A 16,817-nucleotide genomic window follows, 5' to 3' on the forward strand; every position below is an offset into this window, starting at 1 on the left:
TTTTTCACATGACAGTAATGATATTTTGCCTTACTAGCAGCCATTTTACAAAAAATCCACGGTCCGTTTATCGCCTACAGCCGAGCTACACTACCGCCGTCCGTCTAGCCGACTTTTTTTTGTCCAGCCGGGAAAAATAGTAATCGCCTGTAGGCATTTCCGACTAACAACTTTGACAAACTACCACTCGCGCAGAATGAATCATAGTAATAAGAGTAATAGTTGAATTTGTTTTAGTATAAGTAGAATTAGCATCAGTCGTACAGTATTAGTAGTAGTGTAAGTACAATTAGTGTTAGTGCAATATTAGTCTCAGTAGAAGTTTTAATATTATAATTTGTGACACAAAATGTGATCCTTACACAACTTTACCATGGGCATGTGAATTTCCATTTCCGTCATACTTGTATACGGGAAAACGGAAACTCACATACAATGTTTTCGTCTTTATTGTGTGGCTTCAAAAATTTCCCATTTCCACTCCTTGATGTCACTCCATTCACCAACTACGTACAATTCCTCACTCAGTGACCCTAAAAAGGCAAAAGCAACACAGTGTTTGCTACAGCAGCAATGAGACGATTAATAATGCCACTGGGTCACTGGGTGTGCTCCTTACTTCATTCTAAGTGTGTGTGTGTTTACACATGCACTGACATTTCCATGCTGTGTGTATGTGCCTGTCACCACAATTCAATAATACACATCCCATAATAATCCATATTGCGTTCGACATCAGCTCGTGAGTAAGCGAGGCGCAGAGGAGCTGACAAATTGTCCTCCAGCTGCTTTGCGGGACGTCCACGCTCGGATGTCGTCGGAGCAGATGTCCGACTCGCATCATCCTTACCTGGATTAGTTGCCATGGCAACCTTCCACTTGAAGAAGGGCATTCAGTGCGGTGACACAAAGTCACGTGTGTGCGTTTGTGTGCGTGTATGCAAACACTCGCGTATGTGTGTGCAGGTGCGTTCACTGACTATTCAAATAGTTGCGTTCATAGTGATTCGGAAACAAGAGCTCGCCCGGCACCGTGTACACACACGTCCTCGAGCACGACTCGCAGATTAAAGTTACTGGATATTCTATGACAGCATAGCCTACGAATGTTATAGTATCGCAGGTTTTTTTTTTTTCAAGGTTGAACAGCATTAGCAGAGAGGATTGTGAATAGTGTTTCTCACATGCAAATACACACCGATGGATTTAACAGGAAAATGAGTGTGCTGTGTGTGTGTGTCGCGCACTCTTGGTACGTTCCAGCTAAAGCGGCCATTCGTTCTTCATGTCACAATTTACTACCTGAGATTAAACATAATCATAATTACTTTTCACAAATGTGGAGTCGTGATGTCAAGTTTGCACTCCCGGCACACTGACACCGATGATAATACGTGTACACAAACACAAGATGTTAATGGTTCAGTTGTTTGGTAATGTCAGAAAAGCGGCAAAAAAAAGTCGATCGTTGTTTTCCAAAACAAAGGCAGATGTTTTCAAATGTCTTATTTGGAGTCAACATTAAGATAATCAGACTATAATTTTGTGGAGGACTACATTCGAGAGGCTGAAGGAAGTTCCGAAGATTTTAAACAATTTTTAAAAAAGTGATGAATCAATGAACCCAAATAATTATTGATTAATTTGCTTATTGATTAGGAGCAAGATTTTGAATGTGAATAGAACTAAATCCTATTGTGTAGCCAATGATGCATGCACTACTTTGTATATGGAGACTATAGAGCACAAAGGCTTCAGGGCTTTCCGCTTTGAGCACACGTGTGCGTGTGACATCTGCGTCCACATTAGCTTCACCTGCCTGAGCCTCACCTGCTCCACACACACAAACATGTCCAACAACAATGGGCGGCTTACAAGGCTGCTCTCTCACGCACGCACACACGCGCACACATTCCCAAGTCCCAGTGTCCACTATGACTGCAATCTCCTTTTGACCACTAGATGTCACAATAACGAAGGATAAGGTATTTCTAAAAGCCATCCACTAGCCCTCCAAACAGATTTGAGGATTCGAACACAGATTTCTTGACGGTGAGGCACATGTGCTAACCACTGGTCTGCAGCCTTATTTATATTTCCCCAGACACTGCCACAGTTTCATTTCTTTCTCGTTGGGTTTTCGTTTATGTGATCACCACATAAATGCAAGAGTTGTGTCAAATAGTCTGCCATAACAAACTAAATAAAGCTGACTTTTGGTTGATCCGGTCTGCTAATACTGGAACAAAATGTTATTGTTTTTTGTATCTATGCCAGCAACATGTATCGACAAGAAGAACAATTAAATGCCCTACCACTAAATGGTAGGAAGGTAAATGCAGTGCTCAAGCTGTGTATCCACTTTTTGTGACATTTTTGTTTGGTGGCGCACCATAATATTTTTCTCGAAAGCAAAATATGTGCCATGATACTACAACGCTTACAGTTAGTTTTTTTTTTTTTTTTTAAACTTTGACAGAAGATTTACAACTTACTGTTGATATAATTTCACTGTAAGGATTCGGGGGTGGGGTAGAGGGTCCGGATGGAAAATTTCTGGTGGTGTTGCCCGGGCATAACACAGTATGTTGCCCAATAAAAAAAAAATGTCACTGACCTGGTGTGTGTGCGTGTGTGTGGATGCACTATGGACGCCCCTTTAGGTGCATACCGGGGGATCAGTGACCCCCCCCCACACACTTTGTGCGCCATTGGATTTCAGTTGGATCATTTTTTAAGTAGTTTTTTTTTTTCCATATTCAAGAGTACTTACTGTATAAAGTTAAAGGACCACTGCTTCAAATCCATCTACGCCTACGATGTATAGTGACAGGCAGAACAATGAAATACTTTTCCACTAGATGGCAGGAGCTGCATAATGAACCTGTGCAACGCATCCATTTTTTTGTCATTTGGTGGCGCACCCTCAGATTTTTTTTTTTTTTTACCACCGCGTCTTGTGCATTTCAAGGTTAGCAAGCGCTGCTCAAATGTATCTCCAGCGTCCTGCCTCTGTTTGTGTGTGTGTGTGTGTGTGTGTGTGTGTGTGAGAGAGAGTGAAAAATCCAGAGAGGATCAGCTCCCAGAATGTGTCTATTATCCTTTGGCAGCAATCAAAGTGTCACGTCAGTCCGTTGCGGTTGTATAGCCGGCGGTCAGGCCGCGGCTGCCATAGTGATGACTAAGTGGCTTGTGGGCTCTGAGGACAATGGCGGCGCGAAGCCTCCACAAAGCACGCGGCTAATGCCGCCCTTTCAGCGAGGCCCGCTGGGCTGCTGAGTGTGCAAGGCCGCCGGGTGGACGGTCCAGCTATAAAAGCGCAAGCGAGGGTCTCTACCTTGTCATTGATTTTACTGGATCTGTTCCACCTCAGTACCGTCTGTAAGTATGTCAATATATTCGACTAACAAGTGAGATCAGGGGTCAGCTATGCGAAGGCAGCTCAGAGTCAAAATGTTAAAATGCTTTTGCGGAGAGGGATGTCATGCAAGTGTAAATAAAAAATAATATTGCGGATCAGTCATTGTGATAGGTTGAAATACAAGTGGGTGAATTGATCCATTTTCAAAAAACACTTGGGTTTTACTTTTAAATGTAGAGTCTTCTGAAAAAACATTTTCCTTGAAAATAATATAAATATTGCACCTGACAACCCGTGTTATTTAGAAGCGGGATTTTTTTTAATCATGAGGATCTTTCGCCGATCTAGTTCCATCCATTCTGGGTAATCCTCGTTAAACCTTGTTGCGGTTCAAAGTGACCCTATTTAAAAGTATATATATTTGTTTTTAATTGAAAAATTTGGGATGAAACCCATTTATAATTTTTTTTCAATGAAATTTAATTGCATTTCTTTTTTTTTTTACGATAAAACATGCAGTGGGTCAAATTGACCCATTTGAAAGTGTAAAAAATGGAAAGGATAACATTTCCTAGATATTTATTTCCAAATTAACCTGATTAATAGTGTAACAAAATGGAAATAATACTACATACATACTATTAAAAATAATCTTTTCGAAATTCTACTTCGGCGATGTGAAAACAATCCGTGGGTCAAATTGACCCGGCGTTAAGTGTAACAAAATGAAAAAAAGAGAGTAGTATTCATCAGTGGCTCCGTTGAATTCTTTTGCGGGGCAGCTACGGCAGCAGCAGGAGCAGCCATGAATACTCAGCAGCTGGAGCAAATGGGCCAGTTCAAGGTCACCGTTTGGGAGGAGGAGAACTTCCAGGGCAAGCGCTGCGAGTTCATGCTGGAGTGCCAGAACATCATGGAGCGAGGCTTCAACAAGATCCGCTCCATCAAGGTCGAGAGTGGACCGTAAGTAGCAAAACCTCCTTCCGGGTCCTCTCCAAATCCAGTTCATTTCAGCACATGTAGCATACAGTGATTAGAAAAGTCTACACACCCCTGTTCAAATGTGAGAACTGTTCAACGTTCACAACTTGCCAAGTACTGTTTGGGAGATTTTGTTCTGATCCAGTCAAACCAAGGTTGAACTTTTTTGGCTCTAACTGCCAAAGGTATGTTTAACTGCTCATCCCCAAAAGAACACCATGCCATACCTACTTTATTTGGGGCTGGAACTGGGAGTTATAGTCATGGTGGACTGATTTATGAGCAGATTAAAATGCCAGTCAGTTTTGGCACAAAACATTCAGGATCGTCCATGAAAGCAAAAAGAAAATAACAAAAAGCCTACAGTGCCAGAACAGCTGAAATTTATTTGGAGCTGTTTTCATTCAGCTGGAACTGGGAGTATTATTAAAGGTGGAAGGAATTATGAACAGTTCAAAAATGCACGTCTTTTTTTTTTTTTTTGTTGCACAAAACCTTCTATATTGTCCTTGAAAGCAAAATAAAAATGTAAGAAACAGCCAACCAGAACAGCTGAACTTTATTTGGGGCTGTTTTTATTCAGCTGGAACTGGGAGACTTCATCAAGGTGGAAGGAATTATGAACAGTTCAAAAATGCCAATCATTTAGTGTGTTTTTTTTTTTTTGCACAAAACCTTCAGGAATGCAAAACAAAAATGTAAGAAGAAGCCCACAGTAATAGAACAGCTGAACTTTATTTGAACTTTATTTGTGACATTTTTCATTCAGCTGAAACTGGTAGCCTTAGTCAAGGTGGAAGGGATTATGACCAGTTAAAAAAATAAATGCCAGTCATTTTCTGTGCAAAATCTTCAGGATTGTCCTTGAAAGCAAAAAGAAAATAGAAGGAAAAGCCTACTTGAACATCTGAAATTTATTTGGGGTTAATCAGAGGCCCTTTAAATGGTGGCACGTGTGTGCTGAGTCCCATTTAACCTGGGTTTGAATGTGATTGGTTCATTCTGAACACAGCCACACCCCAGTTCCGAGAGGCTGGGCACACATGTAAACAATTTGTATTTTTTTCTTCCCCTCTTAAAAAAATTACAAAGAAAAGTATTTGCCTTGTTGTAGAACAATAGGCCACATTAATAGTGGAAAATATTTTGAAATGAGTGAAATTTGAATGAATTTTTTTTTTTTTTTCCTGATGTGGCAGCAATTACACGTGCGTCTTATTGCATTTCTGGTCAGAATGCATCAAGTGTGACCTTGCTGCGATATGAGCCGCCCGGCCGTGTGCATCTGCTGGCCGGGAGCCATAATGGCTGACTGACTGCCGATCAGATAACGCGCGTTCAGCTGCGGCAGAATTAAATGTTTGCTTTGTGTGGCCTTTGACAGAAAAAGCAGCTGCATGCTGTGTTCATTACAGGCTATTGTGCGCCCGTACGTGGCCGTGTCGTCCAAGCTAATGCAAAGTTGCACGCTAACGGCCATCCGTCATCTCTTGGTCCACTTGTAGCTGGGTGGGGTACGAGTACCCCGAGTTCCAGGGGCAGCAGTTTATCCTGGAGAAGGGCGACTACCCTCGCTACGAGGCCTGGAGCGGAAACAGCAGCTACAGGACCGAGCACATTCTTTCTTTCAGACCAATCAAGTGTGCCGTAAGTGCTGTTCTTCTTTCCATAGATGAATTTCAATATTTGACTTAATATACAATATATATAATTAGTGCTGTCAAGTCATTACATTTTTCAAATAATTAATCGCAAAATTTTCCATGATTGATCGCGATGAATCGCATTTTGACTACAATTTTTGACGAAGCTTGGAACCGATATTTACTTGAGTAAAATCTTGGAATTAATGTGGGAAAAAAATTAAAGTATTTCGATTCAAAGACTGTTCTAATAGCTTTCGCCGCCAAGCAACTTTTTAAAGTAGTACTATGTAAAAGTCAGTCTTTGCGACAGTGACTCTCCTCTAAATTTGTCCGCACGGTGAGCAGAAGTCAGCTGCTTCAAGAAGTAAATAAAACTGAGTTAAAAAAATTACTGCCAACTTAAAGTGCTGTTCTTGAATCATACGGAAACAGCTTGTATTGGAGAGATGCACACACACCCCTAATATATTTATACACGTGTAGACTGAGCAATAATACAGATTTGCGACAAAATATGACATATACCAAATTGTGACATCGGAGGTTTTGGCCCAACGCCAGCGAATAAGCCATGTGGTCGTCTTGAATACATGTGTAATTCTCTTAGTTTGAGGTTTACTTTGGCCACCTGACCTGTGGCTCGGAAGTGCCTCGCTGGCGCCTCACCGGAGGGAGCCCTCGTACCAGAAGTGGCGCAGCTGTCGATGAAATCAAGTTCTGTCCGATCCTGACTCTGATTGTCGCCTCGCAGAACCACAGCGACAGCAAGGTGACTCTGTACGAGAGTGAGGACTTCCAGGGCCGTAAGTTTGAAATGAGCGACGACTACCCCTCCCTACAGGCCATGGGCTGGTGCACCAAAGAGGTGCCGTCCATCAAAGTCAACTCCGGAGCGTAAGTGATCCACAACTCTTCTGTGCAGATAGTCAAACAACAGAAGCATACATATATTTTTTTTATTTTCCTATTTCCCCCCCGAGCAAGATAAAGTCCTTAAAAGTGTTTGTGAGATCATTTTTTTTTTACTGTAATTGATTCAAGGTTAGCGTTATTTTTTAGCGTTAGCTTTCTACTGATCTGGTCTGGCACCGCCCACCCGCTTATGGAAGTGCCAGAGATGTCCTTCTACAGCGGCTGTGTTTCACATAATGAATACATTGTCATGTGACTTGTGTGACAGCTGGGTGGCCTACCAGTTCCCCGGTTACCGCGGCTACCAGTACATCCTGGAGAGAGACAGACACCAAGGCGAGTACAAAAACTACAACGAGTACAGCACCCAGGCTCACACCAACCAGGTGCAGTCCATCCGGAGGATCCAGCACTAGGCTTGACCCAAGACCAAAAACTGATTCCTTTCCTCACCTCGACCCGGACTGAGCATCGATGCGCAACCGTAGACGGACTCAGTCTTTCTCTCTCACTGTGGCTCTACACGTCTGGATATCTGAGTGCCTGCTTCCTTCGCCATGCTCAAGCATGTTTATGGTCATAGGAAATAAAGGCTTTTCTTCCAATGGAGGCGGCTCTCAAATGTTCTTTTGACATCTCAAGTGAACACATATGCGTGCGGAACTACTCATTTTGTTCTAGTTATTGTGGTATATACATATATACTATAGCAATCGATCTATATGTAATAGTTATTTACTGTATACATTTCATAAAGTGGGGGAAAAAATAAAAATGAACAAAAGTTAAATAAAAAAAACTAAGAAACAATTCTTAGGGATTGAAAAAAGTCCAATACAACTGAACTGTGCTACAGCAGTGATTCTTTTGTGTATCACTAGAGGGAGTCCACTCGCATCACATGAATTGTTTGATTTCCATTCATTTTGTAAAATATAATCATCTCGAAAGCATGTGATCTTAAGATGAATTCATTTGTTCAATATTTATCATGGAAGTTCAAACAAGCTGATGTTGATTGGGAAGGTTCTAATTATGCAGTGTGTCAAATAGCATTCCAAAAATATTTTTCATTTCTCTACTAAGTCAATTATTTCATCCACGATACAAAAATCCCCGAAGTATGGTACTAATTTCACCTGCGGCACACAGGCTCCCTCTAGTGATTTATGAAAGAATTGTTGAATTAAATGTTCAAACTGTGCAGAATGTTCCAGCGGCGAAAATATTTTTTAAATACCGAAAATTTATGTTGAGTTGTGTTTAACTTTAAAGTTTGAAACCTTTGTATTTTTATCCTTAAGAACTGTTTGTTTTTAAATATCTGCTACACATTTTAAGTGAATCATCAGTTTTTTTTCTTTTTCTTTATGTGCAGTGCTAATTTTCAAACTGTGCATAATGTTACAGTGGCTTACAACAATATTAAATATATCTAATTTTAGAACTAAAACCACTTTCTAATTTTTTGATGACGACTTAGGCCCACGCTACGTTATTGTAGTGAGGAGTTAATACCAGTACTAATGCTAATTGGCCACGATTGATAATATACATCTTACTAGCTTCTTCAAAGTCTAGCGTGACGTCTTCAGTCCCTTTGTCACTATGTAGACCGCGCAAGATGGCTTCAAGTGTTTGGCTTTAGCTAGCATAGCCATGTGTTTCACTTAAGCTAGCTAAAATAGCATAGCCAAGTCTGTGACACAATCCCTACTTACTCCAAAAGAAACTACTTTGGTTGGATTGTGTATTCGGCTTGCGTTGTGTTCGAGCAGCTGTGCTTTGGTGTGTAGACACAAGAATGTGTGTCCTCGACTGTTTTGAGCGTATACAAAGTAATTGTAGACATCAGAGTTTTGTGATTCTGCTCCATTTTCATCACGACTGCAAGCGTGTTTCTAATGAAGGCACTTTCTAGACGTATTGACCCATTGTTTGAATTCTTCGTGTTTAAAACGGAAACCAGAACGGAAAGTTGAGCCTTTGTTTGGCTATTCTAATGTGACAGAATCGTATTTATTTTACAGTCTCACACTTAGATCCTGGAGTGTGTTTACCTCCGCGCGCACACTCACACCCCCCCTCCCGCTCTCCAGGACGTGCAAGTCCGTGTAACACACCCACAAGTCTCCATCAACTCCCAGTCCCACACCCAAAAAACAGGATATTTTAATAAATGTGTAACTGTGTGCACAGTGCACACCTTTGTCAAATACACATTCCTTCGCAGTCGGATTAAAGCCGCTCTGCTGTCACTCGGCGAGGACTGACGCTGCTCGGTTGTTCATGTACACGTCTGGTGCGTGCCACTTGGACCACAAAGATCCACCAAAGGTAAGTTTGCCAGGGAACCGAGGCGACTTGGACGGTACAACACTCTTCGGAACTGCAGCGTTAGACCGAGGGCAAGGCGCTAGTCTCATGCTAACTCTCGCTTCTATCTAGTGGAGCAGAAACTCCTCGGTGGATTTTCTTTCCGGAGCGGAAGATCGAGTGGATGCAGTCCAGCCTTCGAGGCTTGTTTTAAGTTGCCTGCGACGTGTACTTGGACACAGGCAGCTAAAGCAAGTCTGGGATGCGAGAGACACCCGTCAGCAACGCCGACAAAGTGCCGTCCCGGACTCCGGGAGGGGGGGGGGGGGCGACTCCTCTTCCCTCCCCCCCGTGAGGTGCTCAAGGCTGCAGGCGCCTTCAGCGCCTGCAGTGGGAGTGGAGGAGAAACGAGGAAGAAAAAAAAAAGAAAAAAAAAACCCACAAGAGCTGTTTGTACAATGTTGATGCAGAATGAATGTGTTTGCTCAGTCACTACTTGATAAATGATTTGCAGAGCACTCCGGTTTAGTCCTCTGATTACGTGGAGATGGACGATGACACTTTTACTTAAAGTGTCTTTTTAAACCATTCGGCTTGACATGAAAAAGATACCACACGAGAAAAAAAAACAAAAAACCTCAGCCTCACATTGTAAAGTGATAAATGTCACTTTTAACGTGATGTGTTATCACGCAAAACGGTGAGATGAGTTTCACGTTAAAATGTGATAAGTTTCACATTCAAACATGATACGTTTCATTCCGTTTTGTTGTGATGATTTTCACGTTAAAATGTGAAAAGTTTGACCTTCGGTTCAGGTGAGTGGTGGCGTTAACTAGCTATGTAACTACGCTTGATGGGTTATCACGTTCAAACGTAATAATTTTCACGTTAAAAGGTGAGTTTTACACTAACGTAAAAATTATTCCAGTTTAATAGTATGTTTTTCACATTAAAATGGGATGTTTGACCTCTGGGTCACACAACTACACATGAGAAGTTAGCACGTTGAAACGTGATAATTTTCACGTTAAAACGAGATAATTACCCTAACATTTCAAACAATTTAATATGATAATTTTCTCAGCATGAAACTTATGTTTTTTTTAATCATTATAACTTATCACATTTTTACATGAAACTCATAATTTAAAAATGTTATTAAATACGTTTCATGTTAAAATATAAAAATAATCACAATATAAAGTGATCATTTTTGTATCATATTTTAAGTTTCATGCTAAAATGTGATCATTTTCCCATCAAAATGAGCCAAATTTCACGAAAATGATCACATTTTAATGAGATAATGTTCTCATTTGAATGTGAAATGCATCACTTTAAAACATTGTACACGGTAAGTTTCACGTCAAAATGTAAAGATGATCACATTTTAACGTGATCATTTCCATGTTTTAACCTGATTAGTTTGCCATCTGGAGACTTTTTTGTGTGAAACATGAAAGAGATCACGTTTTAACGTATTTGTACTTCATTTGTGTTCTTAAAAAAAAGTCACAATTCATGTTTTGAATACTGATACAGTGATTCTCATATTGTAGTAAAAAGTTCTTAAAGATGAAAAAAGTGAAATACAATTGAAATGAACTAAGACATTACCGTGTTGTATGTGGGCTCCCTCTAGTGATACGCAAAATAACCACAAATTTAAATGTTAAAAGCCCATATTGTTACAGTGGCTTGAAATGTTTTAAAATGCGGTACAATTAAAAAATAAAAACAAATAAAAATACAGGTCAGTTGTATTTTACTTTCAAGTACAACACATTTGCATATATTTTGTTTTGTAACTGTTTGTAAACATGCAGGTCCATTTCGGAACCGGTCTCGGAATCTTTTTTTTTTTTTTTTAAGTATCTTGGTTTTTATTTAATTTCATTAGTGAAAATGTTTTTTCTTTTGTCATTGATCTTGTAATTTTTCGTTAACTATAATAACCTTGTTCGGAATATAGTTCTTAATAAAAATTTTAATCAAATATTAATGTGCAATACAGTATTTTTTCAATATTTAATGTCCCAACTGTGCAACATGTTAGTGACTTAAAATAGCAATAAACATACACTGAAAAAATGGTGTGTGAATTGAATCCATTTTATTTCGTCAAGTGGCTTCACAAAATAAAATCACTTTTTTATTTTTTGGAGCAAAAACGTATTTCATTGTACTTTGAAGGATTCCTGTTTCTGGTGAACACTTGGGCCTAATATACTACTGTATTTTAATGCTGCTTATCATTCTTGACTGATCTCATTAATCAAATAATGTTAATTTAGCTGCCCTCCTTTTTCAATGTCTGTGTCCATTGCGCCTATGTGGGCTTTTTATTTATTTATTTTTTTTAACAACAGCAGCAGCCGCTTCGCAGCGTCCTTGTTGTCTGACTTCCATCCGAGCGTGCTTCTCAAGGTAAATCCTGTCCGAGGTGCAGTCTTGTCTGTTTGCAGACAGCAAAAGAGGCGGAAAATCAAGCAAGACGTGAACTGGTTTCCATGTCAAACACTTCAATTCACCATAGAAACTCAGATCTTAACGCGGCGACTTTATTAAACTGCGATGGCGAATTGATAAGGGCCCAATTTCTATCGCCCTGTGTGCGTTTTTCTCCCCCCTCTTTTTTTTTTTTTTTTTTATTGTGGGCGCCAAGGCGGGCTGACAGAGGTAAATTGCTCTTTTAATTAAAGCAATGCAGCAGAGGAAATTGCTGTCTGAATATTGTCTCCGAGATGGGGGGGCCCCGCTGACAGTTGCCTGGAAACTTCAATCTGTCCACTCGCGTTTATTCCAGATCACAGTTATGAGATAAAGTTTAATAAAAAATCCCCCCGTTTTCCTCCGCCTGCAGCAAGCAAATGAAAGCCAAGCCTTTTGTGCACAAGTGAGCACAATGAGAAGGGAGAGCGGAGGAAAGCTCGTGTTCAACATGTTCCTCTCAGGTGCGTCGGTTTTGGAGCCCAAGGGAAGTTTTTTTTTTTTTTTTTTTTTATTAATACGAAAGCGTCGGGGCGGGTTGTCGTCTTCCACCCATTGAGCGGCGGCGTCGCGTTTCCACAAGCGTCGGTCGCCTTCTTTTCAATCTGCGAGCTCGTGCGCTCTTTGGTCGGAAATCGGAAATCCGTCTTCCTGGACGCGTTTCCTGCAAGCTCCTCCGAGGAGCCGGACCCGCCCGGACCAGCGCGATCCAGACCCCACTCAGCTGCACCAACAGTCACATCGAGCCAATTTTCACATTTCGGCACGATGAACACGTTTTGTTAGGACATACTTTGGGGTTTCGTAATTGGCATTTCAATACGTTTGGTTTGTCGCGCGTGAAAGGTAAAATCCGTCAAAGTGATTCATGGGATTGATTTGTTTGTTGTTTTTTCGTTTCCGATTTCAGATCCGGCAGAAAATTTGTTGAAAGACAACAAAGCAGCATCCTGGGGTCCGATCAATACTGGAGCGCAAAAAGGTGAGGCCCGAAAAAATGCTCCAAAGTATCAACAAACCAATTTTCCTTGGTGTAGCTCAGCTGGGTTTTGTCATTTTTTAAATACCACTATATTGTCACCCTTAAACATATATGGAATGTTTTGCATTTTTGTGTTCGTTTTTCTTGTTCGTCATTTTGTGCGTTCGCAGACTGAGATTTATGTCACTATTTTTTTCCGGGGAAAAAAAGATATTCCTATTTTGATCATAATTTCGATGATGATAATAATGGCACACGCTGAAGATGGTCTTGTTTATGACAATTATTACCATTTCATATGGGTGATGAAAATAAGTTCCATCTGATCATGTATTGCTTTTGGAAAAAACGTCAGAAAAAAATGACTCCGAATACTACGAGCCGTAGTTTAAAAAAAAATCAACCGTCGACGAATAATTGTTTGACAGTATAGATGATACAAAATGCAAAATTAATAAGATACATGAAAATGGCTGATATTTGTTTGTACCTTATTTCGCTTTTAGAAAAGGTAACAGGAAATGGAACAATAGAAATGAAAAAGAAAAACCAAATCATTTTCCATAATTCCAAGAATAGAAAGTCATTTCTAACATTAAACTCAAGGGCAAATAAAATACAATTAGGCTTTTGTCTTTTTTTTTTAATGAACACACACAGAAAAGAAAAAGATCATTTAAAATGAAAAAAGACAAACCACTTAACAAGAAAAAAACCCCAGTAAGAATAATTTTAGTTTTAGACTAATAATAATCACTATCATCATCAATTTTCACCGCATTTCTGTTATCATAATTATTACTATAATCCTCCTCCTCGTCATTTGTAATGTTATATCTGTCATCATCATGAATTTTAACGTTATTTTTGTTGTCACAATCATGACTATCATCATCATCATCATTTGCAAATTTTCTTTACTCCTTTCTATCATTATTAATTTGAACGTTAATTGTCTTATTTTCATAATTATTATAATGGTTTTATTAATGTAATCCTCATGATCTTCCATAACGTTACACCTATTTTCTTCATCGTCATCATCATCATCAAACTGTATTTTGTTTTAATTCTTTCTTTTACGACGCGTGACCGGTGTGATTGCTCCAACGTGCCATTTATATTTATGTATGTATTTATTTCTTCATTTTGACGCGCTGTCGCTGCAGGCAGCGGCCAGATCCAGCTGTGGCAGTTCCTGCTGGAGCTGCTGTCGGACAGCAGCAACGTGTCGTGCATCACGTGGGAGGGCACCAACGGCGAGTTCAAGCTGATCGACCCGGACGAGGTGGCCCGGCGCTGGGGCGAGCGCAAGAGCAAACCCAACATGAACTACGACAAACTCAGCCGGGCGCTGCGCTACTACTACGACAAGAACATCATGACCAAAGTGCACGGCAAGCGCTACGCTTACAAGTTCGACTTCCACGGCTTGGCCCAAGTGTGCCAGCCCTCCTCCACCGAGCAGGCGCTCTACAAGTTCCAGGGCAACTTCTCGCCCCTCTCCTTCTCGGGCATCTCCAAACTCAACCTGCACGTGGCGCCCGCCGTCGGCCCGTCGGGCTTCTCCTACTGGGCCGGCTCGCCGTCGGCCGCCCTCTACCACCACCATCACCATCACCATCACCACGGCGCCAACCTGCAGCCCCCCGGCGGGCCCTTCGCCACCGTGTCCCCGAGCCACATCGGCTGCGGCGTCAACGGCATCAACACGCTGAGCAACATCAATAATCATTACAACTGACTGACTGGCTCATGCCTCGTCGTCGCTGCGTCATGCGGGCGGAGGTGACGTCATGCAGGCAAAGAAACGCGCGACGCAGTCGCTTCCGGGTTGGAAACGTGGCGTGTGCGGTGCTTAACAAATGCAGTGGAACGGTGCTTGTAAGTACCACTTAGAAAAAAAAGGTGATCCACTAATAGGGCTACAGTTGGGTCAAACGTTACCCAATTAGGGGCAAAAAGAGACGACGGCTACCCAATTTTCTGTGCAAAATACCCCCCTGCTAAAAAAAGGGGTCGATTTGTATCAAATTTGTCGAATTGTCCCAAGCGCCAAATGTATTTTTTTCTTGACCCAGCAGTTTTAAAGAGGGAGTCAACACAAACATATTTTTTTCAAGAATATGTTCCCAGTAGGCCCACTAGTTTAATAAGATAAGCAGCAAAGTTGACTCGTTTTTAGCCATCTGTGGTGGCGGCCATTTTGTCTTCTGTCGACTTAAAATGACATCTGACCTGTTTTCTGAAATTGAGCCGTGATAGGTCGTAGTTGTGATGTCATTTTAAGTAGACAGAAGACAAAATGGCCGCCACCACAGATGGCTAAAAACCATTGGATTAACATTTCCACAATCGCAATATTTATCATAATGCCCTGTTTCAACTAGTGGGCTTGCATTCTTAAACAAAGAACCTGTTTGTGTTGACTTTTCCCTTCAAGGGTGTGTACCATGCAAGTCCGGTCCTTGAGAGCCATTATCCAGCCTGTTTTCGATGTGTTGGAGGAGGGAGACATTTAAAACAGGCAGGATAGGGCTCTGGGCTCTCGAGGACCAGACTTGAGCACTGCTAGTGTATACAATACATTTACTCAATTGATACCTCAATTGAAATGTATCGTATAAAAGTTTAATTAACACTTCAATTAAAGGTAGTCAGTGATGCTACAAAATCTAGCAGCTTCAAAATTGTATACTCCATAACTCCATATAACCCCTAAACCATGAATTAACAGAAACAACAAACTGTTCCAAAATATTGGCATGCAAATGTATTGAACTTCAAAGTTTAATGCAAATTAACTAAATGTACTGTACTTTGTAGTGGATGAAAAAAAGAGTAAAATAGGTGAAGTGCCATCATGACCAACTTTAATTTAACGAGGTTCAAGTTCATTTTAAGTCACTGTAACATTACACATGCAGGTTCAACATTAATGATGAATTTAGATAGAGGGGGAAACTGCACTTAAATGACAATAAAAATCGAACCTAAATGTTGAAAAACAAACACTTTTGGATTAAATGCAATTGCACTTAAAAGTTAAAAACTGAACATGCTAAATACAACTGTCACCTTTATGTCAAAAGAACCCAAAATGATGAATTGTTAAGGTATGAAATCGCACTGAAATTTGCTTTTTGTGGATTTCCGAACAGGAAAATAACAGTAATAAAAACCTTTCCTGGTTTAATGTTATACCTGATTCATTACTGACTTATTTTTGTGTGGAAAAAAATCGCAAATTTGGTTACAAAATGGGGAACTGCGTTTGAAATTCCTCTTTCACGAGTTAGGCACTTCATGATGCTCTCCAAATGTCAATCAATTTGTTAAGCACTTCACACTCTTGTCCTATTTTAGTAATTTAATTGAATAAAAAGAAGAAAAAAGATGTGAATGGTTACCTTATTAGTCCTTTGGGAAATTCCACAAGGATTCATGTCGGAACTGACCATATCACCAATAGGGATTGTTTAAAATAGACTATAAAGTGGTTTGGAAGGAAATTAAAATGTGTTTTTTTTTTGTTATTTCGTAAGTGTATCTGTGTGTTTTTGAGTGTCAATTAAATGCAAATGAATGACTGCATTAGTAGACTACTGGCGCCATCATGCGGTCAATACTCGACAGTAAACGCCTCTCGTCTTCATCGTACAAAGGTCCTCGATTTACGACGAACTAACGTTCCCAATGTGGCCACGTAACCCGAATTTGTACATCAAACATTTCCTGGCAACACAATGTGAACTAAGCGTGCCCTCTTGCACTGCTTGGCCGTTCGTAACTTGAAAACGTCCCCTGTCTTGACAGAGTTATGAAATCAATCATGTCGGGGTACCTAATGTTGTGGCCGGTGAAGAAAACAACAACAATCAAATAGTCATTTTATTACTTTTTCCTATTATTGTCACTGCAAATCCATCGGATGCTTGTCATAAAAATGTTTTAGTACTATTTTATTTCTTAGTTTTTAACTTTTATTATTGTAATGAGTAAAAACAAGTTTACTTCTCCCATTTTTGTCATTACAAAACAATTTTTCGTGAGCCACAATTAAAAAAACAATTAACATTTTTTTTTAAAACAAATTATTTTTTATTTTATTATGATTATTATTTTT

General features: G+C 40.3%; 2 protein-coding genes across 2 annotated transcripts; both read left to right on the plus strand.

Moving 5' to 3' along the window:
* The first annotated feature begins 3,213 nt into the window (after positions 1–3,213).
* Positions 3,214–7,507, plus strand: cryba2b (crystallin, beta A2b). Its single transcript, XM_086051684.1, has 5 exons — positions 3,214–3,381; positions 4,144–4,324; positions 5,848–5,989; positions 6,740–6,882; positions 7,169–7,507. Exons 2-5 carry the CDS (start codon positions 4,167–4,169, stop codon positions 7,314–7,316), a joined length of 591 nt encoding a protein of 196 aa, XP_085907810.1. The 5' UTR covers positions 3,214–3,381; positions 4,144–4,166; the 3' UTR covers positions 7,317–7,507.
* Positions 7,508–11,353: 3,846 nt separating this feature from the next.
* fev (FEV transcription factor, ETS family member) lies at positions 11,354–15,892 on the plus strand. The gene is made up of 3 exons (XM_086051683.1): positions 11,354–12,173; positions 12,620–12,691; positions 13,861–15,892. The coding sequence occupies exons 1-3, from the start codon at positions 12,125–12,127 to the stop codon at positions 14,433–14,435; spliced, it is 696 nt and encodes a 231-aa protein (XP_085907809.1). The 5' UTR covers positions 11,354–12,124; the 3' UTR covers positions 14,436–15,892.
* The last annotated feature ends 925 nt before the right edge of the window (positions 15,893–16,817 follow it).

Source organism: Filicampus tigris, chromosome 14, assembly GCF_054856515.1.
Source record: "Filicampus tigris isolate MCC_2025a chromosome 14, RoL_Ftig_1.0, whole genome shotgun sequence".
In the NCBI taxonomy this organism is placed as follows: Eukaryota; Metazoa; Chordata; class Actinopteri; order Syngnathiformes; family Syngnathidae; genus Filicampus; species Filicampus tigris.